This window comes from Pristiophorus japonicus, chromosome 1 (assembly GCF_044704955.1).
Source record: "Pristiophorus japonicus isolate sPriJap1 chromosome 1, sPriJap1.hap1, whole genome shotgun sequence".
NCBI classification, from domain to species: domain Eukaryota; kingdom Metazoa; phylum Chordata; class Chondrichthyes; family Pristiophoridae; genus Pristiophorus; species Pristiophorus japonicus.
Genome location: NC_091977.1, coordinates 308539214 through 308566324, shown reverse-complemented (window position 1 = coordinate 308566324; position 27111 = coordinate 308539214). Strand labels below are relative to the sequence as shown.

The window sequence follows — 27111 nt, the reverse complement described above, 5'->3', positions numbered from 1 at the left end:
CTTACACGGCTCAGCAAGACACCACAGGTCGGTGACAAATCCCAACATATCCTGGCCTTCAGCATGAATATGCGTGTAGAAACGATAGCATGAGATGATGTTCCTCTCTTTTGGCTTAAGATGGTCACACACCAAAGCACACAAATCCTCGTACTCTTTGTCCGTTGGACGTAAAGGCGAGAGAAGGTTCTTCTTGAGGCCGTAAATTTTCAGACCACAAACGGTGAGGAAAACCGCCCTGCGCTGAACTGCATCAGCCTCCCGCTCCATTTTGTTGGCAACAAAATACTGATCCAGGCGGTCGATAAAATCAGCCCAATCCTCGCCCTCCACAAATCTCTCCAGAATTCCAATAGTGCCCATTGTACATGCCAAGGTTCTTAAGTTACCTCATCGCCAAATGTAATAACTCAAGAGTCTTGTTACTGTAAACTGCCTCAGGTATCCTAAATAATCATATGACATAGTACTCGCGCTGAAATACCAGTGACCGTGCACACACGCATACAGCCCGATGACCTTCGACAGTGGCGACCTCTGGTGTCTGGTGATCCCAAGCATCAATACATAACACTCGACCAGGCCAACATCCCCAGCAATGAAACACTGACCACACTTGATCAGCTTCGCTGGACAGGCCCGTCGTTCGCATGCCAGACATGAGACTCCCAAGCAAGTGCTCTACTCGGAACTCCTTCATGGCAAACAAGCCAAAGGTAGGCAGAGGAAATGTTACAGGGACACCCTGAAAGCCTCCCTGAAAAAGTGTAACATCCCCACTGACACCTGGGAATCCCTGGCCAAAAACTGCCCTAAGTGGAGGAAGTGCATCTGGGAGGGCATTGAGCACCTCGAGTCTCATCGCCGAGAGCACGCAGAAATTAAGCACAGGCAGCGGAAAGAATGTGCGGCATACCAGTCCCACTCACCCTTTCCCTCAATGACTATCTGTCCCACCTGTGACAGGAACTGTGGTTCTCGTATTGGACTGTTAAGCCACCTAAGGACTCATTTTTAAAAATGGAAGGAAGTTTTCCTCAATTCCAAGGGACTGCCTATGATGATAATGATGATTATGGTATTAACATACCAGTGCTAGACCTACATGTATACAAGAGCTAGATTTACATCTATACAGGTACAGGCCCAGTTCCACCCACTGGCAATATCCTAAGAAATCTATTGTGGCACAAGGGAGAAAGAGACCTGATGTAATGGGTTTCCACTGCTTTTCCCTCTTCCCTGTGCCTATGCAACACCAATTTTCCAGGTACCTTAAAGAAGGAAATCTACCCTTCCATGTTTTAAAGCAAATGGCCTCTTCTATGCTTAATTCATATGCTTCCACTCATAAGAAAATGAAACTTGACTTTCTTAAACTACATGCTGAAAAGGGATATAACATAGAAACAAAGAAATTTACAGCGCAGGAGGCCATTCCGGCCCATCGTGTCCGGAAAATGTAGTAGGCCCACCACCACCTTCTCAAGGGCAAATAGGCCTGCAATAAATGCCAGCCTTGCCAGCGATGCCCACATCCAGAAAATGAATAGAAAAGTGTATTTTAGTTGTGAAAGTGGTTGGAGCCTCGCACTCGCTACGTTGGGCAGGCACCACAGGCACATCACCGATATTGCACTAATTCGCCCCTTTTTCCCACTATTACTGTTAGGCGATTCCTCGTCAGTACTCCAGAATTCAATGATGAACAAACAAAAATGAGAGTGATAATACATAATATGTGCAAAAAACCCATAAAAATGCAAATTTTGGTTGTTGTTCTATATATTAGCGAGTAACTTACTGGCTCTCCTCGTTTCCCTGGCATTCCAGGAGGACCAGGAGGCCCTATCAACGTTACGTTGTTGGTTGGACATGCTCTTGCACATATCCGCCTGATTGCAGATGCGTAGATTGCTATTTGTTCATTCACTACACTTTTGCACAATTCATATACTTGTTCTTCGAGCATTCCTGGACCCTAGCAGAAACACAAATAAATCATTTTACGGTTGTCATATTTTTAATGGTCTATGTAGCTATAAATGAACAGATTGCACCTTGAAAACTTTACAATGGTTCTGTTTTCAAAAAAATTATGTTTTTGTTATAAACATTGCAATACCAGAAAGTATGATTGATATTATTTTAACCTGAAGAATGATTATAAAATAAATCTGAATTATTTGTTTTCTTTTCATTATATGATTACTAAATATTCTTTGCAGTATTAAAAAGATATATCTTTTCCAATACATACATTTTTTTTGCAGATTTCCAGGACTAAATACTAAATATTCTATGTTAAAGAGAAATACAAAGAACATTTAAAAAAAAAATATATCAGTGTAAGGGGACGTAATGTATAAAAGGAGGCAGTACTCAGTAAGATAATGGGACTAAAGGCGGATAAATCCCCTGGACCTGATGGTTTGCATCCGAGGGTCTTAAGAGAAGTAGCGGCAGGAATAGTGGATGCATTGGTTGTAATTTACCAAAATTCCCTGGATTCTGGGGACGTCCCAGCAGATTGGAAAACTGCAAATGTAACGCCCCTATTTAAAAAAGAAGGCAGACAAAATTCAGGAAACTACAGACCAGTTAGCCTGATATCTGTGGTTGGGAAAATGTTGGAGTGCATCATTAAAGAAGCAGTAGCAGGACATTTGGAAAAGCAAAATTTAGTCAGGCAGAGTCAGCATAGATTATGAAGGGGAAGTCACGTTTGACAAATTTGCTAGAATTTTTTGAGGATGCAACGAACAGAGTGGATAATAGGGGAACCAGTGGATCTGGTGTATTTGGATTTCCAGAAGACATTTGACAAGGTGCCACATAAAAGGTTACTGCACAAGATAAAAGTTCATGGGGTTGGGGGTAATATATTAGCATGGACAGAGGATTGGCTAACGAACAGAAAACAGAGAGTAGGGATAAATGGTGTTCATTCTCGGGTTTGGCAATCAGTAACTAGTGGGGTGCTGCAGGGATCAGTGCTGGGACCCCAACTATTTACAATCTATATTAACAACTTGGAAGAAGGGACTGAGTGTAACATTGCCAAGTTTGCTGACAATATAAAGATGGGAGGAAAAGCAATGTGTGAGGAGGACACAAAACATATGCAAAAGTACATAGACAGACTAAGTGAGTGGGTGAAAATTTGGCAGATGGAGTATAATGTTGGAAAGTGTGAGGTCATGCACTTTGGCAGAAAAAAAATCAAGGAACAGATTATTATTTAAATGGAAAAAGATTGCAAAGTACTGCAGTACAGCGGGACCTGGGGGTACTTGTGCATAAAACACAAAAGGTTCGTATGCAGGTACAGCAAGTGATCAGGAAGGCCAATGGAATCTTGGCCTTTATTGCAAAGGGGATGGAGTATAAAAGCAGGGAAATCTTGCTACAGTTGTACAGGGTATTGGTGAGGCCACACCTGCAATACTGCGTGCAGTTTTGGTTTCTATATTTATGAAAGGATCTACTTGCTTTGGAGGCAGCTCAGATAAGGTTCACTAGGTTGATTCCGGAGATGAGGGGGTTGATTTATGAGGAAAGGTTGAGTAGGTTGGGCCTCTACTCATTGGAATTCAGAAGAATGAGAGATGATCTTATCGAAACGTATAAGATTATGAGGGGGCTTGACAAGATGGATGCAGAGAGGATGTTTCCACTGATAGGGGAGACTAAAGCTAGAGGTCATAATCTTAGAATAAGGGGCCGCCCATTTAAAACTGAGATGAAGAGAAATTTTTTCTCTGAGGTTTGTGGATCTGTGGAATTTTCTGCCTCAGAGAGCAGTGGAAACTGGGACATTGAATAAATTTAAGACAGAAATAGACATTTTCTTAAATGATAAGGGAATATGGGGTTATGGAGAGCAGGCAGGGAAGTGAACCTGAGTCCATAATCGTATTAAATGGCGGAGCAGGCTCAAGGGGCCGTAAGGCCTACTCCTGCTCCTATTTCTTATGTTCTTATGTTCTTATTACTTTCAATTTTAAGTATTTGGCCCTTTATGTCTCATCTATACTTTTTGTAGCATCCTTCTTAGAATTAATGTGTTGTGAATGGTTTCTCCACAGATATCAGTGGGCAGGTGTTTTGTTTCACAGGAAGGTGAAGGATAAGGTACTTCTACATTTGTGCTTGAACATCAGATTGTCTTCACAATGCCTATCGGGAACATGTCTCTATGGGTGTGCTGGCCTCTATGGTGTGTTGCAAAAAAATGTGAGATTGGCTCTGTTGTGTCCTTACACACTACAGCAAATCAACACGAGGCACATACTGCAGACAAGGTCACTCTGTGACCTGTACCTTTATTCACAGGACCAAGAAGTGATGACCCTGCGTGGGATCTCCCTTTATATACCTGGATGACCAGGTGAGGAGTGTCTCCCACAAGTTCACCCCCTGTGATCAAGGTGTGCATTTCTCAGGTGTATACAGTGTACAGTGTTGTTACATAAAGGTTACAGGTATGTGAAGGTTACAAACATGACAGACTCCCTATGTTTATTGCACTGAAGCTGCTGACCTTAAGTCAACAGCACATTTTTAGGTTCACATTTCCATGCCATCAACTACCCAAGCCTCAGCTCCTGTATACTTAGGAGTGCAGCTAATGGAGTGAGAACATCTTATCTATTTCCAGCTGTTTGAATTTCATGGCTGTTGACCTTCCCCAGTGGCCAGCATTCCTGGTCTGTATGAGCGGCCAGAAAGATGGCACCCAGAACCATGAAGACAACATTTGTGTATTTGCTACCGCAGCAATGCTGCCCTACAGGAGCCCAGAAAACCAACCTTGGAGGAAGAATTGAGTGAAGTTAAGGTGTGTGTCTAAAATTTTGTGTCATATAGCAAAAAGGAAATGGTCCTTGCCTCGTTGGGATGGTTCTCTGCTCCTCCGCAGACAAGAGCCATTTCTGTTATGGGAATTCCTGTGACTTAGCCACACACAGGTCCTGACCATTTTATGACCCTCTTCTTTACCATTTGATTGATAGTCTTAGAATTTAGCACTTTTAAATGTGTTAGCTAATAAAATATAAGTATGCGTACTACACATAAGGCAAAACTATCCTTGTACTGTTATTGAATCACACCTAAACGAATGGCAAAAGGTCTGAATGATACATAAATTAGGATATTTTGATAGCAACTTAGAATTGATACGCTATAGGTGTGGTAACAGATGCCCAAAAAAATAAGCAACTGGAAAAGTAGAACTAAAATGTAAAATAAATCTTCATGTAAATTTAAAGTTGTTACTATTGGAAAACGGAACAGGGAAAGAAAACCTGAGAACAGTTTCACATTATTCTCTGAAAAACACAAATTAAAGAGATGCTGTTTCCTTTTTTAAAGTTATTTTGAGATTAATTTGAACGTACATGTGTCCCTACAGGTCCTGGTTCTCCTCTTGGCCCAGATTCACCCGTCTCTCCTATCGGCCCTGGAAAGCCACGTGGTCCAGGAATTCCAGGCACACCTCGTCTACCTTCTATGCCAACATCTCCTGGAGGGCCATGTTGTCCAGGCTAAATTAAAAACAAATATTAAACAAAACTTACAACAATTTAACTACTTAAAGCGGGCAAACCAACAACCACTGGACATGCATTCAACAATGAATGATATGCTTATTATTCAGTGTGGCTGTAACTTTGAATCAGACAAAAGGCAAGTGTACTGGTTTACAATAAGAGTCTTTCTGCATTTTATCAAATGTCTTTTGGAAGTCTAGGTACAATGGGCCCAAGTTTCCTCAGGAGTTGTTCCTTTTTTTTTGGAGTAACTTTATTTTTCTGGACAATCTTTTTAGTTGCAATTCTGGCCATTTAATTTGCGCCAGTGTAAGTGAGTTAGTTAGATTTTTTTTTAGTTCTGTTTTTTTTTCCAAAAGGGGGCGTTCCCAGCCACTTACGCCTGTTTTAGGCGTTTGGCCAGCAAATAGCTGCTCCAAACTAACTTAGGCCAGCGTATGTTGCCACTTCTGTCTGCACAGAAAAACCTCACCTAGAGTTAAGGAATCAGCGCAAGTAACTACATTTAAAGATTCACCAAGCACCAAACAAAGCACAAAAAGTAATAAGCAATTAATTAATAAAATAGAAGGAACCCTGCACCTAAAGCACGAAGGCCAAAGTAATAAGCAATCAATAAATAACAGATAAAAAAATAGAAGGAACCCTGCATCTAAAGCACCAAAATCAATCAGTAAATAACAAATAAAAAATAGAAGTCCTCCATTAGGGAACGCAGCGGGCCGCCGATGAGGGAGCCCATTCGGCCAGGGCTAGGGACGGTGTGCATCAGGCCTCTCCCACACACCCTGCAGCGCGTACTCACAGATTTGGCCTGCCAGGAGCTACTGCACATGCGTGCAGACTTTAGCGCGCATGTGCAGAGGTCCCGGCACTGTTTTCAACGCCGGGACCTGGCTCCACCCGCAATCCATTGGACCACGCTGCACCACGACCGAAGAGAGGCTGGGGAGCGGCCAGAATACCAACGTCTTTTTTCGGCACGCTTGGAGGTGGACAAAAATGGCGCGCACCTCGGGTGAGGGCGCCAGAAAAACAGGTTAGGGAAACTCTAGCCCAATATAACTGTGAATCTGGGATGTCACTTTGTCAAATAGATTTATGAGGTTGGTCAAGCAAATTCTAAAGTTGATTGTCCTTTAATACGATAATTTCATGTGCTTTTCCAATTTGTTTCTGGTTATTGATTTCATTAGTTTTCTAATAAATTGAAGTTGATTCAAAGATCCATAGATAGCAGCGATGGCTCTATGGGCCTATTTGAATAAGGGAACTACACTTGACATTTTGTTGTTTGTCTGTCTAATCGGTCTGAACATTAGCACCGTGATCTGCGCCTCCCACAAATTGACCTTCACTACTACCCACATAGCGTCCCCTGTCTTTTTAAAGTATTTTGGGATTAGTTAATTAATCCCCAGGAAGATTCATTGGTTTGCAGTCCCATCAACCTATCTGAAAGCCACAGAGCAAACATGACATGTGATTGACGGATATTGTTCGAATCCTCCCTGGGTAAAAGAAAACTCCAAAGTAGCTATTGGGCTTGTTAACTATTTCATGTACAGCCCCATGTTCAACTCTATATGGGTCCCATTAGGATTTTAACTTCTTCCTGATTATCCTCTTGCTTTTTAAACTTTGGAAGATTTTATTTTGGTGTCAACTGCCATCCTCTTTCAATAGATTGACTGGATTCTACTAACAGAAAATTCAAATACAGTGAAACTCACTGTAACAATTTCCATGTCTCAATTCAGTTAGCATGCAATTCAATTACCTTTTAACTGAATACAATAGGTTAGATTTTCCAATCAGATATCCCTTGTTATTGGGTATAAACAATCAGCAAAATTAGATCAATTACTCAGCTTTCTAATCATTTAGCAACCCCATCCAATTTTTTGGTTGGGTTTTGCACAAGCGCCAGAAGCACCTGCCAGTTTAGAATTAATTGTGTGAAAATTAGGCCCCAATGACGGGATTTAGACTTTTATATAATGGGCCTGAATTTGTGGCCCCTTCCGGCGCGTATGAAGTGCACATTCAACTACATGGCCAAAATAGTAGAATAGAAGTCATGATCAAACTATATAGTGCTCTGCTTAGACCACACCTTGAGGACTGTGGTCAGTGCTGGTAACCAAAACCAGCCCTAATGTTCGGGGTCAGTGTTATGAGGAAAGAGTGGAAAGTTTGAGCTTCTCGGTCTTGAAAGGAGGCTCCAAAGGATGATTTATCAACGTATACAAGATAATAAACAATATGGAAAAGATAAATATGAAAAATTAATTTAAACTAAATTGTAGGAATAGAACAAGAGGCCAGAGGTTCAAGGTAGTAAAGAGCAAATTTAGGATTGACGTCATGAAGTTCTTCGGACAGGGTGATCAATACATGGAATGGAAATCCAGAGTGGAGGCGAAAACCCTGTAATCATTCAAGAATTGTTGCAATTGGGAATCTAGTGTCATTCTGGATGTATGAACTAAGATGGACCAAATGGCATCTCTAAATTTCATTTGATAGTAATCAGGAGCAGGAATCCTAGATGGTCTTCCCCTCCCAAACCTACAAGATAATTGTATCAGCACTAGAACTTTTCCAGCTGTAACCAGTTAACGACACAGACCATGGATTAAACTTGAGACCATCCCATCTGTATAGCTGAATTTCACACTGGGCACTCTATTTACCAAAGGAGTCATTGGGGAGCACAGCTCAATCTTCCAATGTGCTCTTCCCATTATCTGTCCTTGACAATACATTTCTTATACTATGTCAAAGTTAATCCAATTTTGCCTTAACCAACACTAATATAATGTCCTCACTCCATCTGCCCGTTTGTGATTTAATGTCATTGATGATACAATAACAAACATAATTTTACTACAGAAAGGTCTCATGGGAAAACTATCAATGCCTATTTTATTAAAGAAAATTACCAGTGGCACAAAGCAAATATTTAATGCTATAACCTTTTCTATCTTCCAGTGTCCCTGACTGCTAAGTGTGCGGGAAGAGTGTCCAGCTGCAACTCCTGACAAACCTCATTGCGGAACTGGAGCTGCGGGTGGATTCACTCTGGAGCATCCGTGATGCTGAGGATGTCGTGGATAGCATGGTTAGAGAGTTGGTCACACCGCAGGTAAGAGGTACAAAGGCAGATAGGGAATGGGTGACCATCAGGCAGAGCAGTAGTAGAAAGGTTGTGCAGGAGTCCCCTGCAGTCATCTCCCTCCAAAACAGATATACCGCTTTTGGATACAGTTGAGGGAGATGGCTCATAAGGGAAGGCAGCAGCAGCCAAGTTCATGGCACCATGGGTGGCTCTGCTGTGCAGCAGGGCAGGAAAAAGAGTGGGAGAGCTATAGTGGTAGAGAACTCTATTGTAAGGGGAATAGATGGCCGTTTCTGGGGCCGCAAACGAGACTCCAGGATGGTATGTTGCCTCCGTGGTACAAGGATCAAGGATGTCTCAGAGCGGCTGCAGGGCATTCTGGAGGGGGAGGGCGAACAGCCAGTTGTCGTGTTGCATATAGATACCAACGATATAGGTAAAAAGTGGGATGAGGTCCCACAAATTGAATTTAGGGAGCTTGGAGTTAAATTAAAAAGTAGGACCTCAAAAGTAGTAATCTCAGGATTGCTACCAGTGCCACGTGCTAGTCAGAGTAGAAATAGCAGGATAGCTAAGATGAATACGTGGCTTGAGGAATGGTACAAGAGGGAGGGATTCAAATTCCTGGGACATTGGAACCAGTTATGGGGGAGGTGGGACCAGTACAAACCGGACGGTCTGCACCTGGGCAGGACTGGAACCGATGTCCTAGGGGAAGTGTTTGCTGGTGCTGTTGGGGAGGATTTAAACTAATATGGCAGGGGGATAGGAACCAATACAGGGAGACAGAGGGAAATAAAATGAGGTCAGAAGCAAAAGGTAGAAAGGAGAAAAGTAAAAGTGGAATACAGAAAAATCAAAGACAATGATCAAAAAGGGCCACATTACAGCATAATTCTAAAAGGACACTGTTAAAAAAACAAGCCTGAAGGCTCTGTGTCTCAATGCGAGGAGCATTCGTAACAAGGTGGGTGAATTAACTGCACTGATAGCGGTAAATGGATATGATGTAATTGGGATTACGGAGACATGGCTCCAGGGTGACCAAGGCTGGGAACTCAACATACAAGGGTATTCAATATTCAGGAAAGATAGACAGAAAGGAAAAGGAGGTGGGGTAGCGTTGCTGGTTAAAGAGGAGATTAACGCAATATTAAGGAAGGACATTAGCGTGGATGAGGTGGAATCTGTATGGGTAGAGCTGCGGAACACCAAAGGGTAGAAAACGCTAGTGGGAGTTGTGTACAGACACCACCAAACCATCATAGTGAGGTTAGGGATGGCATCAAACAGGAAATTAGGGATGCGTGCAATAAAGGTACAGCAGTTATCATGGATGACTTTAATCTGCATATAGATTGGGCTAACCAAACTGGGAGCAATACGGTGGAGGAGGATTTCCTGGCGTTTATAAGGGAAGGTTTTCTAGACCAATATGTGCAGGAACCAACTAGAGAACTGGCCATCCTAGACTGGGTGTTGTGTAATGAGAGAGGATTAATTAGCAATCTTGTTGTGCGAGCCCCTTGGGGAAGAGTGACCATAAAATAGTAGAATTTATCATTAAGATGGAGAGTGACACAGTTAATACAGAGACTCGAGTCCTGAACTTAAAGAAAGCTAACTTCGACGGTATGAGACGTGAATTGCCTAGGATAGACTGGCAAATCATACTTAAAGGGTTGATGGTGGATAGGCAATGGCAGACATTTAAAGATCACATGGATGAACTTCAAAAATTGTACGTCCCTGTCTGGCGTAAAAAAAAAACGGGGAAGGTGGTTCAACCGTGGCTTACAAGGGAAATTAGGGATAGTGTTAATTCCAAGGAAGAGGCATGTATATTGGCCAAAAAAAGTAGCTAATCTGAGGACTGGGTGAACTTTAAAATTCAGCAGAGGAGGATAAAAGGTTTAATTAGGAGGGGTTAAATAGAATATGAGAGTAAGCTTGCAGGGAACATAAAAACTGACTGCAAAAGCTTCTACAGATACATGAAGAGAAAAAGATTAGTGAAGACAAATGTAGGTCCCTTACCATCAGAATCAGGTGACGTCATAATGGGGAACAAAGAAATGGCAGACTAATGGAACAAATACTTTGGTTCTGTCTTCACTAAGGAAGACACAAATAATCTTCCGGAAATACTAGGGGAACGAGGGTCTAGCGAGGAGGAGGAACTAAAGGAAATCCTTATTAGTCAGCAAATTGTGTTAGGGAAATTGATGGGATTGAAGGCGATAAATCCCCAGGGCCTGATAGGCTGCATCCCAGAGTACTTAAGGAAGTGGCCCTAGAAATAGTGGATGCATTGGTCATCATTTTCCAACAGTCTATCGACTCTGGATCAGCTCCTATGGACTGGAGGGTAGCTAATGTAATCCCACTTTTTAAAAAAGCAGGGAGAGAGAAAACAAGGAATTATAGACCGGTCAGCCTGACATCGGTAGTGGGGAAAATGTTGGAATCAATTATTAAAGATGTAATAGCAGCGCGTTTGGAAAGTAGTGACAAGATCGGTCCAAGTCAGCAAGGATTTATGAAAGGGAAATCATGCTTGACAAATCTTCTAGAATTTTTTGAGGATGTAACTAGTAGAGTTGACAATGGGGAGCCAGTGGATGTGGTGTATTTAGACTTTCAAAAGGCTTTTGACAAGGTCCCACATAAGAGATTAGTGTGCAAAATTAATCTCATGGTATTGGGGGTAATGTATTGACATGGATAGCGAACTGGTTGGCAGACAGGAAGCAGAGAGTAGGAATTAACGGGTCATTTTTAGAATGGCAGGCAGTGACTAATGGGGTACCGCAAGGTTCAGTGCTGGGACCCCAGCTCTTTACAATATACATTAATGATTTAGACAAAGGAATTGAATGTAATATCTCCAAATTTGCAGATGACACTAAGCTGGGTGGCAGTGTGAGCTGTGAGGAGGATGCTAAGAGGCTGCAGGGTGACTTGACAGGTTAGATGAGTGGGCAAATACATCGCAGATGTGATATAATGTGGATAAATGTGAGATTATCCACTTTGGTGGTAAAAACAGGAGGGATGATTATTATCTGAATGGTGACAGATTGGTAAAAGGGGAGGTGCAATAAGACCTGGGTGTCATGGTACATCAGTCATTGAAAGTTGACATACAGGTGCAGCAAGCGGTGAAGAAGGCAAATGGCATGTTGGCCTTCCTAGCGAGAGGATTTGAGTATAGGAGCTCGGAGGTCTTACTGCAGTTGTACAAGCCCTTGGTAAGGCCACACCTTGAATATTGTGTACAGTTTTGGTCTCCTAAACTAAGGAAGGACGTTCTTGTTATTGAGGGAGTGCAGCGAAGATTCCTGGGATGACAGGATTGACATATGAGAAAAGATTGGATCGACTTGGCTTGTATTCAATGGAATTTAGAAGAATGAGAAGGGATCTCATAGAAACATATAAAATTCTGACGGGATTGGACAGGTTGGATGCAGGAAGAATGTTCCCGATGTTGGGGAAGTCCAGAACCAGGGGTCACAGTCTAAGAATAAGGGTAAGCCATTTAGGACCGAGATGAGGAGAAACTTCTTCACTCAGAGAGTTGTGGGCATGTGGATTTCTCTACCACAGAAAGTTGTTGGGGCCAGTTCATTAGATATATTCAAAAGGGAGTTAGATGTGGCCCTCACGGCTAAAGGGATCAAGGGGTTTGGAGAGAAAGCCGGAATGGGGTACTGAAATGCATCATCAGCCATGATCAGCTTGAAGGGCCAAATGGCCTGCTGCTGCACCTATTTTCTATGTTTCTATGTTTAATGCTTCTGCTTGTACCCAAGAGGATATATCTTGCAAAATTTACAATTACAAACCTCTCCTTTGCCACCGATATCACCGTTGTCACCCTGTAGAGAGAAGGAAGAGATAAGTATGTATAAATCTACAAACTTTCAAGCTTAATTTATTGATTTAATATCTACTGTGTATGAAATACCTTAGGTCCTGCTGTGCCATTAAATCCGGTTCTTCCTGTTTCACCCTAATAAAAGAAAGATTTGAATTATAAAATTAGCACTTCCGTACACGCACAAAAAACCCGAATGTTAATTCATAAAAAGTTGCAGGAATATAAAAACTATACCAAAGGCTCCCAGTGGTGCAAAACATAACTAGTATAACCTGGTAGAAACCAAACATATCTGGTAGAATTCAGGTCCGCGTCTCTGATTCCTCATCGAGTGCACTTCCAGTTCCAGTCACACCGCAGGGTTAGATTTACAGTGTAGTCCAGTTGTTTCCCAAGAGCTGGGAGAGGGAAAAGTTGCTGGGTAGTTCACCTCATCCCAACCATTCTTGAGCACTTCCGAGTATCTGGTTACACAGTAGCATTGGCTGAAGCTTGGCAGGGGTCATCTGCCAAATCTAATGGCCAGACATAGGTGGGTAGTGCAGAAAGACTAAAAGAACAATTATAATTCCACAAAAAATTATATTAACTTAATGTCATTTTGCATTCAACACTAAATCTGTGGCCTGCGCAATTTCCACCCCCGTGGTGGGCAATGGCAGCCTGCTGAGAGCATCAGCACAGTTTTCTGTGCCTGGCCAGTGGCGGATGGCATAATTGTATGCAGACAACTTGAGCGCCCATCTCTGGATGCGGGCCGATGCATTAGTATTTATCCCCTTACTCTTGGAAAACAGGGATATCAGTGGCTTATGGTCAGTTCCAATTCAAATTTTAGCCCAAACAGGTATTGATGCATTTTCTTTACCCCATAAACACACGCTAACGCTTCATTTTCAATCATGCTGTAGGCTCTCTCAGCCTTAGACAGACTCCTGGATGCATAAGCAACCGGTTGCAATTTCCCAAAATCACACCCGACGCCATACGACGACGCATCACATGCTAGTACCAAACACTTACATGGATCATACAACACAAGCAATTTGTTTGAGCATAACAATGTTCTAGCTTTTACAAAGGCATTTTCTTGGCTTTTGCCCCATACCCATTCGTCTCCTCTATGCAGTAGGGTGTGCAGTGGTTCTAACAGCGTGCTGAGACCAGGTAAGAATTTACCAAAATAGTTCAGGAATCCTAGAAATGACCGCAGTTCTGTCATGTTCTGTGGCCTCGGTGCGTTCTCGATTGCCTCCGTCTTCAAATCGGTGGGCCTGATGCCGTCTGCCGTGATTCTTCTCCCCAGGAACTCTACTTCAGGTGTCAGGAAAATGCACTTCGAGTGTTTTAACCTGAGCCCCACGTGGTTGATTCGACTAAGAACCTCCTCCAGGTTCTGCAGATGCTCGCTTGTGTCCCAACCTGTAACCAAGATGTCGTCGTGGAAGACCACCGTGCGTGGGACCGACTTCAGTAAGCTTTCCATGTTTCTCTGGAATATCGCTGCCGCTGATCGAATTCCAAATGGGCATGTGTTATAAATGAAGAGAACTTTGTACGTGTTGATGCAGGTGAGGGCCTTCGATGATGCCTCCAGCTCCTGTGTCATGTAGGACGAGGTCAAGTCCAGCTTCGTGAACATCTTTCCTCCCGCCAGCATAGCAAAAAGGTCGTCGGCCTTTGGGAGGATGTATTGGTCCTGCAGAGAGAAACGATTGATAGTTACTTGGTAATTGCCACAGATTCTGACGGTGCCGTCTCCCTTGAGGACAGGAACGATCGGACTGGCCGACTTGTTGAATTCGATCGGCGAAATGATGCCCTCTTGTTGCAGCCGGTCTAGCTCGATCTCTACTCTTTTTCTCATCATGTACAGTACTGCTCTCGCCTTGGGATGGATGAGTAGTACCCCCGGAATTAGGTGGATCTGCACTTTTGCTTCTTGGAACTTCCCGATGCCTGATTCGAATAACGAAGGGAACTTGTTTAAGACCTGGGCACGCCAAGTGTCATCAGCGGACGAGAGCGTTCGGACGTCGTCCCAGTTCCAGCGTACCTTTCCCAGCCAGTTCCTGCTGAGCAGCATGGGCCCATCGCCTGGTACCACCCAGAGTGGTAGCTTGTGCACCGCTCCATCGTAGGAGACTTTTACAGTAGCACTGCCGATTATGGGAATCAGTTCCTTTGTGTAAGTTCTTACTTTTGTGCGAATTGGAGTCAAGACGGGCCTTGAGGCCTTGCTGCACCACAATTTTTCAAAAGTCATTTTGCTTATAATGGACTGGCTCGCACCCGTGTCCAACTCCATTGACACTGGGAGTCCATTTAGTTCAACCTTCAGCATTATCGGGGGACACTTAGTGGTAAATGTATGCACCCCATATACCTCTGCCTCCTCGGTCTGAGGCTCTGGTTCGTCATGATCCGCCATGGATCTGTCCTCCTCTGCAACATGGTGGTTTGCAGGATTAACAGGATTAGCAGCTCGCCTGCACATACATTGGAGGTGTCCCATTGTTCCACAGCCCTTGCAAACGTATCCTTTGAAGTGGCACGAATAGAAACAATGATCACCCCCGCAGCGCCAACAAGGTGTTAATGGCCTTGCATTCATCACCCTTGATGGTGGACTCTGAGACATCTATGGATGTGCAGCTGCAGGCATGTGGGGCCTGCCCTGTACGTTGCAATTTGAAAACAACATCACTTTGTTCACAGTACTTATAGTAGCACTCGTGTGCTGAGAGATTTGCTTAGTATTGTCACTGGTGGCAATGAACGCCTGGGCTAATGCTATGGCCTTACTCAAGGTTGAAGTCTCTACAGTCAAACGTTTGCGAAGTATCGTTGGCTAATGCCAAGTACGAAAATGTCTCTGAGCATGTTCTCCAAATGTCCTTCAAATTCGCAATGTCCTGCAAGGTGTCTTAGCTCAGCGACATAACTCGCCACTTCCTGGCCTTCAGACCTTTTGTAGATGTAGAACCGGTACCTCGCCATCAGAACGCTTTCCTTCGGGTTCAGATGCTCCCGGACCAGGGTGCATAAATCATCATACGATCTCTGTGGATTTCCTGGAGCAAGCAGATTTTTCATGAGGCCATAGGTTGGTGCCCCGCAGACGCTGAGGAGAATCGCCCTTCATTTGGCAGCGTTCGCTTCTCCTTCCAGCTCGTTGGCCACAAAGTATTGGTCGAGTCGCTCCACAAAGGTTTCCCAATCATCTCCCTCCGAGAATTTCTCAAGGATGCCCACTGTTCTCTGCATCATTGGATTCATTATTTGTATCTCGTTGCCAGTTGTTATGTATGAAGAAAGAGTCTTCATACTGTGTCTTCTTACTTCAGACTGGATACTGTGAGCTCAAAGTAAAGTGTGACCTTAGTCTTTTATTGCAGGTCTCCAGAGTGTCTCTCCAGCCTGTGAGGCCTCCTTAAGTACCTGTGCTCCCAAGGAATTATGGGATCCCTTAGGACTCCAGGGGATGAGCCCTCTGGTGGCTGTACATGATAAATACAAGTTTACATATATAACAGGTTTGTGACCATTTTTTGAAGGTGATAGGGACAATAGTGAAGGATAGCGATAGGTTGGTCATGTCAGCAGTCAAGTTGCTGTGAGCAGAGGCAATGGAGGAAGATAATGAAAAACTATGGGATCATTGTGGGCTGGGGCATGTTTAGAAGAGAGAAGGAGCAAAGGATCAGAGTTAAGAAGGTCGATATAATGTATGCACCTGTGAGAATGCTCACAGGTTTGTAGAGCTGTTGAGTTGTGTGTGTTTTAGCCAGTCATGTGATGCTCACAAGACTCAATAAAACCCCAGACATTTGGGTTCAGGAAATCCATAATGGAGGTAGGTGGTTGTGAGCCTGGTGGATGAACTGTAATTTGTAGTGTGATTGTTAAACCTTTGCTAATAAACCAACTAGTTCTTAATAGCAATGTGTTGCTATGAATGCTTAAGCAAAGAACCCATGTAGCAAATACATTACAGTAGGAGGAGGCAGAGGCACCGTTGCGGATAGCCTCAGTTTTGGACACCGAGAGGTTTCCTTATATTTATAATGTAAAGTGAGAATCAAAGGAGCACAATGAAACGAAGTTGGAGGAGATGTTTGGTAGTGGAGAATCAGAGATTAGGATTGTTTCTATTCCAAAATAATGTTGGCGTTGTGGATGAATTTAGCCATTAAAAGGAAGAACTTGTATTCAAACTGTGTCCAGTAGTGGACTGCCAGGCCAGGTACATTTCAGCTTACAGGTAAGGCAACAAAGATGACTGTTGTACCAGGGTGTGATGGGATGAGAGACATTCTGAGATCTAAAAGGGAAAAGTCTTTTAAAAATGGAGGTGGGGCAATTATAATGGATCAACAGAGATGTCAATATCATTGCAGACTAAAAAAAGGTTAGAGTTTGAGAGTATTAGTGAGAAGATTGATGTGGGGTAGTTTTTTTGGCCCAAGGACAGAAAATTGAAGGTTCTATGATTTTATGAATAACCTGCAGGGTCTGTATAGTTTTTCAAGAGGGAACTTAACAAATTTGTTAAAATCTTAAATTTGGGACAAGATGATAGAATATAAACTAGTTGATATGCATGTGCCTAATTATTTGAATGTATTATCAGAACCAATACTGGGGGACAATTGTTTGCATAAGCTAGCATGTACATATGTTTGCATGTACCTGTACTGTAAAAAGTTGTAATTACACAGGACAAATAGCATGGAAATAAAGAGAGGAAAATTAGAGCTTTAAAGAAATGATTCACTCCCTCCACCACCGACGTACCGTGGCTGCAGTGTGTACCATCTACAAGATGCACTGTGGTAATTCGCCAAGGCTTCTTCGACAGCACCTCCCAAACCTGCGAACTCTACCACTTAGAAGAATAAGGGCAGCAGGCGCATGGGAACACCATCACCTGCAAGTTCCCCTCCAAGTTACACACCATCCTGACATGGAAATATATCACCGCTCCTTCATCGCCGCTGGGTCAAAACAGCAATGTGAGAATTTGTTCACCACAAGGACTACAACGGTTCAAGAAGACGGCTCACCACCACCTTCTGAGGGACAATTAGGGCTGGGAAATAAATGCTGGTCTTGCCTGCGATGCCCACATCCCGGAACAAATTTTTAAAAAACTATTATTCAGTAGGCAAAGACAACAACCAACTCTGCACAGTATGGTCCACAAAACCAGCATACTAGAGGTGTTGGTTGCGGGAGGATTGTTGGCCGTGACACTTGTGTTTTCTAAATAAAATGTAACAGATCGGTAAAGCACTGGGAAGTCAAGAGGAAATTTATGCTTCAATCAAAAATGCTAAATTGGTACTAGGTATAGGGTGCCACTTGCTCTTTCAAAGTCTAGAAGGCGGCATCAGTCCATACAAAAAGAAGGTGCACCTTTCATCGCAACAACTACATGCCCCACCTACAACTTTGACCCCACACTGTAGCTCACCACTGAAAAATACATTTCCATTTTATTGCTACTGATTGTGAAAAGAGCTTGCTAAGCAATGAGGCATGTAGTTGTTGCAATGAAAGGTGCACCTTCTTTTTGTACGGATTGACGCCTTCTTCTCGACTTTGAAACAGCAAGTGGCACCCTGTACCTAGTACCAATTTAGCATTTTTGATTGCAGGCCTATATGGCTGTTAGAATTCTTTTGTATTCACATTGCAGACTCTTACCTTCTGGCCATTGGAACCTTGATCACCTTGTGCACCCTGTGATGAAAAAATACAATAAATGAGATATATTTTGCAAAAGGGATATTTTATAACTAAGTGTAGCTTCAATGGAAAATCTGCTCACCAGTAGACCTTTCATTCCCTGAGCACCTGGCTTTCCAGGTATTCCAGGTTTCCCCGCATCACCTTTAGGCCCCTGTAAGTAAACACAAGATCGTCCATAAAGAGCCATATAAATGGTGTTAGTTGAGGGCAAAAGTACTTCAGTAATCAACCTTTATTTTGTATTCAAATAATGCTTAAATGTTACAAATTGAAAAACTTTAAAAAATGTCACATTTTGCATCAATCTGTTTTCATACCAACCATAAATCATGTCTTCCCGTCCCCTCTCTCCTCTCTCTGTCCCCCTTCCCCCCACCCCAGTCTTCTCTTGGGTATCGCTGGTTTGGCTGTTTGTCTGTTAATGAGTAAATAGGGCAGCAGAGGAGAGTTTTTAGTTGGGATTATTTTCAGACAGATTTTTTGGGGGCCAAACAACAAAAATACATGGAACATATACAGGTAAGTACTTAACAGTCCTCGAATTTACCCCTTGCATTTCATTTTTACACACGCCTGTTAATTATTCTTGATTTTAGTGTGGTCAGATAACATTTTACACTTGACGATGAAATGTTTGTGAGTACACATATCGACCATTGAGAAAAGCACACTTCTAAGTATCTAAACCCTTAAAGCTTTGAAGCCCGGTGCCTCAGTGTCACACATAGATAACACCAAATACCTGAAGAAAATAAGAATTTAGAATGCAAGTATTTTTAAGAGCAACAAAATGCCATTAAGCCCAAAAAGCCTGGGAGACCAAATGCCTTCAAAGAAAAATGAGAAAAGGAAAATCAGTTGTAGTGTGCATTCACTGAAAAGGCCAAATACAGTCAACCAATTGAAGTGCGTATATATGCATTTGAACATTACTCTATTTATTCATCAATGCCATTTTATATAATCCATGAACTATTGAGTTGACTGTCATTCATGAACTGCAAGAGCAAGCCATGATATATATTTGTGATCTTAAAAGTGTTTGTTTTAATAACAATGTACAGATGAATATAACTCCTGCCACAGATCATTTCATGACTGTTGGGAATACTAACAAAAATTTACAACAGCAACGTGAAGTTACAAAAATGTTGGTGCTGTGGGATACTGGCTTGTGTTCATGATCGCCCACATGCTGTGGGAGGTGCTGAGCATGGGTGGAGGGGCGTGCGGTGGGGCAGAGGGAAGAAGATGGAGGAAAAAAGGGAGGGGGGGAGAAAAGAGACAAAAATATGGCTTTACAGAATTCCACCAAATTTATTTTTAACCTATACCAGGTTTGGCCTGTTCGGCTAAATAAATAAAATTTATTTATTTATTTTAAAATAAAATAAACTTTAGACGCAGATTGTTCCTGCTTGACCTCCTCACATTTCATGTCCTTCTCAATACACTGCAATAACCTTTGTTGCTCTGTGAGTTTGTGTTGCTTTAAAAATGTATTTTTAACCTATACCAGGTTTGGCCTGTTCGGCTAAATAAATAAAACAGCATAAGCAATTTATTTGAATTAAACCAGAAATTACACTCCCCAATGGCAAAGTAGATTAACGCACCATTTGGTGCAGTACTGAGCCATAAAATCACAACTGCTCATCCTTGCTGAGCTAGTTCATCTGAGCTGGGGCAGCAGTGGGAGTGTGGGAGTACTGTAATTGGACTCAAAAGTCCGGAAGGGGTTCCTACTCCTCAGCAGTGACTCCTGCTGGGAATGTCTATGTGTTTGGACATTTAGGCAAGTACAGGCTGTAATCCCTTTGTAGTAGAATAGTCTGCCAACACTTGTTGTCTAAGCTCACACATGAAGTACAACTGCTTGGGCAGGGTACTCGGAGTGAACGGTGCCTCTGAATCCATATGTCAACATTAAGAGTTGCTAGTTTTAGGAGGGAAGCATAGAGAAGAGGACAAAACTGAAGAAACAAATGCCAGAAATTACTAAAGAATGACTTTATGACGATATATCTTCATCTTTTGGCTCTGGGAAGGGATCAAGTGATTGTGAAATGACCAAGTGGCTGAACAAGGAGTGGTATCGACAGGAATACTTGTGAAGATGGGAGTAGTGTAGTAGGAGAAGCAGGTTAGCATTTAATCACCAATTTTGAGTATGAGGGACAAATGTCACAACTTCACTTGGCTCAGTTGGTTAAGTTTTGTTAATATTCTGGATGAGGCACACAGAAACAGAGTGCTCTTTTGCACATCAGAGGGAGAAAGAGTATCCTCCCCCACCTGCCCCTGGCCCATGCTTGAGTCGTACATCCAATCTCAGAGCAATTTATACCGACATTGTTTGTTGAGCAATCCAGCTCCCTACCACCTGAAGGGGCGGTCAGTGATTTGAAAAAGGCTGTAAACAAACGTACAAAATATATCTTTTGATAAGTAGCTGTTGACAAGGTAATATCTGTTTAGTTTTGCTCCATAAAGCTATCTAGCAGAATGGATGCAGATTAGAAAATGCAGTAATAAAATAATGGATTAAGTTTCTGTTGTTCCAGCACAATATTTTAAGTTGTAACATTTTTTTAAAAACTTACCGGAAAACCACAGGAGCCTTGTGGTCCTCTTGGGCCTGGGTCCCCTCTCTCTCCCTACATACAAACAACAGAGAATATTCCTCTGGTAAATACCAATGACTCAAATCTGGTATACTTTAAAATAATCTAATTAAACAGCATAGAATTAGATATGCAAAAGCACCTTTGCTCCCTTTTGTCCAGTTTCACCATGTAATCCTGGTACCCCCAGAGGGCCCTGAAATCAAATAACAGGATCATTTGAAGTTTTCTTTCCAGATGTACATTTTCTTTTAATATCAGTAGTTTAAATTATTGTTTATAGTCAGCTTCAACTTACATCATCACCTGGCACACCATCGCTACCAGGGATTCCAGCAAATCCAACTGAACCCTGAAAGAAGACATATAAAAACAAATTAATTTTAGATCCGTGACACAAACATTAATAGCTTTGTACCAAAAACTATGCATTTACCTTTCTGCCTGGAATTCCTATATGTCCTATTGGTCCTGGATAGCCCTACAAAAATAGAGTTAAAAAAAGACATAAAATAACATTCTACAGGCCCAAATTTCCCCAACCCCTTTTTACAGCGCACTCTCCCGAGATACGCCGACTTTGTGCGCTGGAAACGACACCGGAAAAACTTACTCACGATTCTGGCCACTCTGCTGTGTGTCCCGGGTCCTGGTGAGGTGCTCCTCATGGAGTGGGGGGGGGTAGAGCTACAGCCCTGCGCCAAAAACAGTGCCAGCAGCTGCGCACATGCGCAGGAGAGCGGTCGTGCATGCGCAGTAGCTCCTTCCCATGATGCCTGCCGAACGCGTCCCGCCCCTATCCCAGACCGAATGGCCTGCCGCACAGGTCGGCCTTATGGGGGCTGCATGAAACAGATTGGTCCGACTGAGTTTTGATCGGGGCGAGAGAGGGGGGAGAGGTTCGTCGTCTTTGGCTGCAGTCTAGTAGTTTGGACCGAGGATAGCTTGTCGTGTAATGACGTCGCTTGCCATGCTGGGCTGGCTTTGCATTCATTTGGTTGGGTGGCGGTTTGCCAAAGAGTCTCTGCAGTGCCGTGTGTTGCGCTGGACCTCGGTGTCCTTCCACACGTGGCCCGCTTGGCTCTAGCACACTTGCCGACCGCTGAGCGTGTGCCCAAGTCAGTCCCCGTACGTCTCGCCGCCGTCGCTGCTGCCTGCTTTTATCCTCCAACACTCCGCGCTGCCCAGCCACTGCTTCTGGCCTTTCTATCTCTTTCTCACTCCGATGTCGTCTATCCCTCTGCTGCTCTCTCTCTCTCTCTCTCTCTCTGAATCAGGACTCCAGACAGTGTGAGCCGATCCCAGGCTCCAGTGCACTCGTGCACCCAGGCCCCGTCCGTCTGCCTGTACTAGCCCGCCCGGGTTGGTCTTGGGGACAGCGGTGTGAGCGTTGTTGCGCTGGAGATGCCGGCTAATGCCGACAAAATACCTTTCTGCCTACGATCTACGACCCCAGGGCTGAACTCGGGCATGTTGGCCGATCTCCAAACTCTTTTCGGGGCTAAATAGAGTCGTCTGCGATCCCTCACGCGAGGGAGCCGAAGCCACATGCCTCTGCCAGGTTTCAGGCTGCCGTTTTTAAAGCCCGACCAAAAACCCAAAAAATGGGCAAAAAGGGAAAAAATTCCCGCCCGAAAGGGGTTGAAAGTCAGTAGGGCGGCAGCCGCGTTCTCCCTTCCCTATCCCAGGCCGAAGGGACTCCCGCACGGCCAACCGCTGCCGAGTTTAGTTGAAGGTAGGAAGGTTCTTTATTTGTTAATTTAATTATTTACTTCAGTTCTTTCTTTTTTATTGAATGCTTATTACTTTTTGTGCTTTGTTCAGTGCTTGGTGGTGCTTTAAATGTAGTTACTTGCGCCGATTCCTTAACTCTAGGTAAGGGTTTTCTGTGCGGACAGAAGTGGCAACATACGCTGCCCTAAGTTAGTTTGGAGCAACTATTTGCTGGCCAAACGCCTAAAACAGGCGTAAGTGGCTGGGAATGCCCCCTTTTGGAAAAAAAAAACGCTGGCGCAAATTAAATGGCCAGAATTGCAACTAAAAAGATACCCCAGAAAAATCAAGTTACTCCAAAAATAACAGAGCAACTCCTGGGGATATTTGGGCCCTACGTGTCAGTAAATTCTCGTTAAAAAGTCTTTTGCCGGTCATTAAAAAAAAACTGATGTAATCACACACACTGTACATTATCTAAGACTTACCACTAATAACCTCTATCACATGCATCATACAGAGAGATATATGTCAGTTGTACAGGAAACATAAACCACTTATTCTGCTGTATTCAATGTAGATGCTAGTAATATTAATAGCGATTTATCTCACCTTCAAACCTGCACTTAATTATCAGATGCATTGGTCTTGAAGATGTATAGTTTAGCCAGTTTTAATTTTATTGTCTGATCTGAACCGAGTAGGTTGTATAATAAAATTTAAAAAAACAGAAAATGCTGAAAATACTCAGCAGGTCAGGCAGCATCTGCAGAGAAAGAAACCAAGTTAACGTTGCAGGTCGGTGACCTTTCATCAAAACGGGAAAAAGTTAGAGATGTACAAAAGCGGATGCTGGAAATCTGAAATAAAAACACCTGAAACATTAATTCTGTTTAGCTCTCCACAGATGTTACCTGACTTGCTGAATGTTCCCAGCATTTTCTGTTTTTATTTAATTTAGGGATGTTTAAAGGCAGGGGAAGGGGGAAGGGGGCGGGGGCGGGGGAGAACAAAAGGGAAGGTCTGTGATAGGGTGGAAGGCAGGAGAGATTAAATGACAAAAGGGATGATGGTGCGAGACAAAAGGAGATGGTAACGGAACAAGTAAAGAAACAAAAGATGGGTCCAGAGGAGCTGTAAATGACAACAGCACAATCATTACCAGCAGCTGCTGTCTGAAAAATGAGAGCAGTTGTATACTTTACCTATTGTAGCTGAGTATGTTGTATACTAATTATAGCAGAACAGCTGGTGGGAGTTAATAAGGAGTCAATATTGCCTATACAAGGTTAGAATTGTTAACTATGTACCAAGATACTGATGGCAGGTTTCAAATTTATAAATGCAAATGTATATTATCCAATCCCCTTTTACAAAAATAAAGTTTACCAAATAGAGTTACATACCTTCACACATTCAGTTATGCTTTTCTGCTTTTCTAATCCTGTATTATAGGACACTTAAATTAAGGTCAGATCAAAAATAGCAGACAGTCGAATACTGGGGTGTCTAAACTAAATCCGAGGGGCCACAAGCCCCGGCAATGTGACCCAAAGAAGCCCTAGCAACTCTGTTCTATTTGCACTTATATTTCTTACTCATTAATTTATCCTATTTGGCTTTCATGAGTCTGGATATCCTGTATGGACTGTTCTTAATGCTGTTGCCAGATTGGTGAGTAAGTCCACAGTCTGAACTCCAAGACCTGCTAGCATCCACAGCCTGAGGTATATGCAATTAAGTGAGAACAAAGACTTGAACTTTGACCTGCGGATTTTATGGTGTGCTCCTAAACAGCCCACAAAGACAAAAAACTGGAACATTTGTGACCCAATTGGATTCTGAAAATTCAGTTGTGTGAACAAGGCTTTCATTTACCAAATGATACAACAACAGACTTTGTGAAAAATGTGTTCAAAAGCTGCAATAGCAGATGGTGACATTGCTCCTTAGCAAAAGGTAAAAGTTTTGCAATATTTTTGTGATTTTGCACAAATTGTGGTTGTTATTAAATGTTGACATAATTTACCATTATGTAATTTTGTTATAGAAAAATTACTAATGGTATTTTTATTTATTTATTCAAATATGGAATATGGACCTTGCTGGCAAGGCCAACATTGATTGCCCATCCCTAATTTCCCTTGAGATGGTCATGTTGAATTGCCTTCTTAAACCACTGCAGTCTGTGTGGTGAAGGTACTCCCACACAACGTTCCGGATTAGCTGCGCAGCTGCTGTCTGGAAGTCCCGCACGGGCTATGGTGCAGCAGGGAGGGATTCAAATTCCTGGGGCATTGGAACAGGTTCCGGGGGAGGTGGGACCAGTACAAACCGGACGGTCTGCACCTGGGCAGGACCGGAACCAATGTCCTCGGGGGAGTGTTTGCTAGTGCTGTTGGAGAGGAGTTAAACTAATATGGCACGGGAATGGGAACCAATGCAGGGAGACAGAGGGAAACAAAAAGGAGACGAAAGCAAAAGACAGAAAGGAGATGAGTAAAAGTGGAGGGCAGAGTAACCCAAAGCAAAAAACAAAAAAGACCACTGAATATAAAGGGGCTGCAGGAGGGGGTCAAAACTAAAAATCATGGTTTAAAAACTAGGATTAAAACACCCTACCTAAATGCACGCAGCATTCGAAATAAAGTAAATGAGTTGACGGCACAAATCATTACAAATGGGTATAATTTGGTGGCCATTATAGAAACATGGTTGCAGGGTGCCAAGGCTGGGAATTAAACATACAGGGGTATCTGACGATTCGGAAAGATAGACAAGAAGGGAAAGCAGGTGGGGTAGCTCTGTTAATAAAGGATGATATCAGGGCAGTTGTGAGAGACGATATTGGCTCTAATGAATAAAATGTTGAATCATTGTGGGTGGAGATTAGAGATAGTAAGGGGAAAAAGTCACTGGTGGGCGTAGTTTATAGGCCCCCAAATAATAACTTCATGGTGGGGCGGGCAATAATCAAGGGAATAATGGAGGCATGTGAAAAAGGAACGGCAGTAGTCATGGGGGATTTTAACCTACATATCGATTGGTCAACTCAAATCACACGGGGTAGCCTGGAGGAGGAATTCATAGAATGCATACGGGATTGTTTCTTAGAACCTACAAGGGAGCAAGCTATCTTAGATCTGGTCCTGTGTAATGAGACAGGAAAAATAAACGATCTCTTAGCAAAAGTTCCTCTCGGAATGAGTGATCACAGTATGGTTGAATTTGTAATACAGATTGAGGGTGAGGAAGTTGTGTCAGAAATGAGCGTACTATGCTTAAACAAAGGGGACTACAGTGGGATGAGGGCAGAGTTGGCTAAAGTAGACTGGAAACACAGACTAAACAATGGCACAATTGAGGAACAGTGGAGGACTTTTAAGGAGCTCTTTCAGAGTGCGCAACAAAAATATACTCCAGTGAAAAAGAAGGGCGGTAAGAGAAGGGATAACCAGCCATGGATAACCAAGGAAATAAAGGAGAGTATCAAATCAAAGACCAATGCATATAAGGTGGCCAAAGTTAGTGGGAAACTAGAGGATTGGGAAAATTTTAAACAACAGCAAAGAATGACTAAAAAAGCAATAAAGAAAGGAAAGATAGATTACGAAGGTAAACTTGCGCAAAACATAAAAACAGATAGTAAAAGCTTTTACAGATATATAAAACGGAAAAGAGCGACTAAAGTAAATGTTGGTCCCTTAGAAGATGAGAAGGGGGATTTAATAATGGGAAATGTGGAAATGGCTGAGACCTTAAACAATTATTTTGCTTCGGTCTTCACAGTGGAAGACACAAAAACCATGCCAAAAATTGCTGGTCACTTGAATGTGGGAAGGGAGGACCTTGAGACAATCACTATCACTAGGGGAGTAGTGCTGGACAGGCTAATGGGACTCAAGGTAGATGTCCCCTGGTCCTGATGAAATGCATCCCAGGGTATTAAAAGAGATGGCGGAAGTTATAGCAGATGCATTCGTTATAATCGACCAAAATTCTCTGGACTCTGGGGAGGTACCAGCAGATTGGAAAGCAGCTAATGTAACGCCTCTGTTTAAAAAAGGGGGCAGACAAAAGGCAGGTAACTATAGGCTGGTTAGTTTAACATCTGTAGTGGGGAAAATGCTTGAAACTATCATTAAGGAAGAAATAGCGGGACATCTAGATAAGGAATAGTGCAATCAAGCAGACAAAGCATGGATTCATGAAGGGGAAATCATGTTTAACTAATTTACTGGAATTCTTTGAGGATATAATGAGCATGGTGGATAGAGGTGTACCGATGGATGTGGTGTATTTAGATTCCAAAAGGCATTCGATAAGGTGCCACACAAAAGGTTACTGCAGAAGATAGAGGTACGCGGAGTCAGAGGAAATGTATTAGCATGGATAGAGAATTGGATGGCGAACAGAAAGCAGAGAGTCGGGATAAATGAGTCCTTTTCGGGTTGGAAATCG

The 27111-nt window shown here is 42.9% G+C and overlaps 1 protein-coding gene across 1 annotated transcript in view; it reads right to left on the bottom strand.

The window, feature by feature from the left end:
• Positions 1 to 27111, bottom strand: part of LOC139263900 (collagen alpha-2(IX) chain-like) — an 88735-nt gene that overhangs the window by 14431 nt on the left and 47193 nt on the right. Inside the window, exons 16-25 of the mRNA XM_070880006.1 lie at positions 21374 to 21418; positions 21236 to 21289; positions 21080 to 21133; positions 20917 to 20970; positions 18393 to 18464; positions 18269 to 18304; positions 12647 to 12691; positions 12525 to 12557; positions 5403 to 5549; positions 1805 to 1981 (exon numbers count right to left, since the gene is read on the bottom strand). Of these exons, the coding sequence (XP_070736107.1) occupies positions 1805 to 1981; positions 5403 to 5549; positions 12525 to 12557; positions 12647 to 12691; positions 18269 to 18304; positions 18393 to 18464; positions 20917 to 20970; positions 21080 to 21133; positions 21236 to 21289; positions 21374 to 21418 (717 nt within the window). The remainder of the gene's footprint in view (positions 1 to 1804; positions 1982 to 5402; positions 5550 to 12524; positions 12558 to 12646; positions 12692 to 18268; positions 18305 to 18392; positions 18465 to 20916; positions 20971 to 21079; positions 21134 to 21235; positions 21290 to 21373; positions 21419 to 27111) is intronic.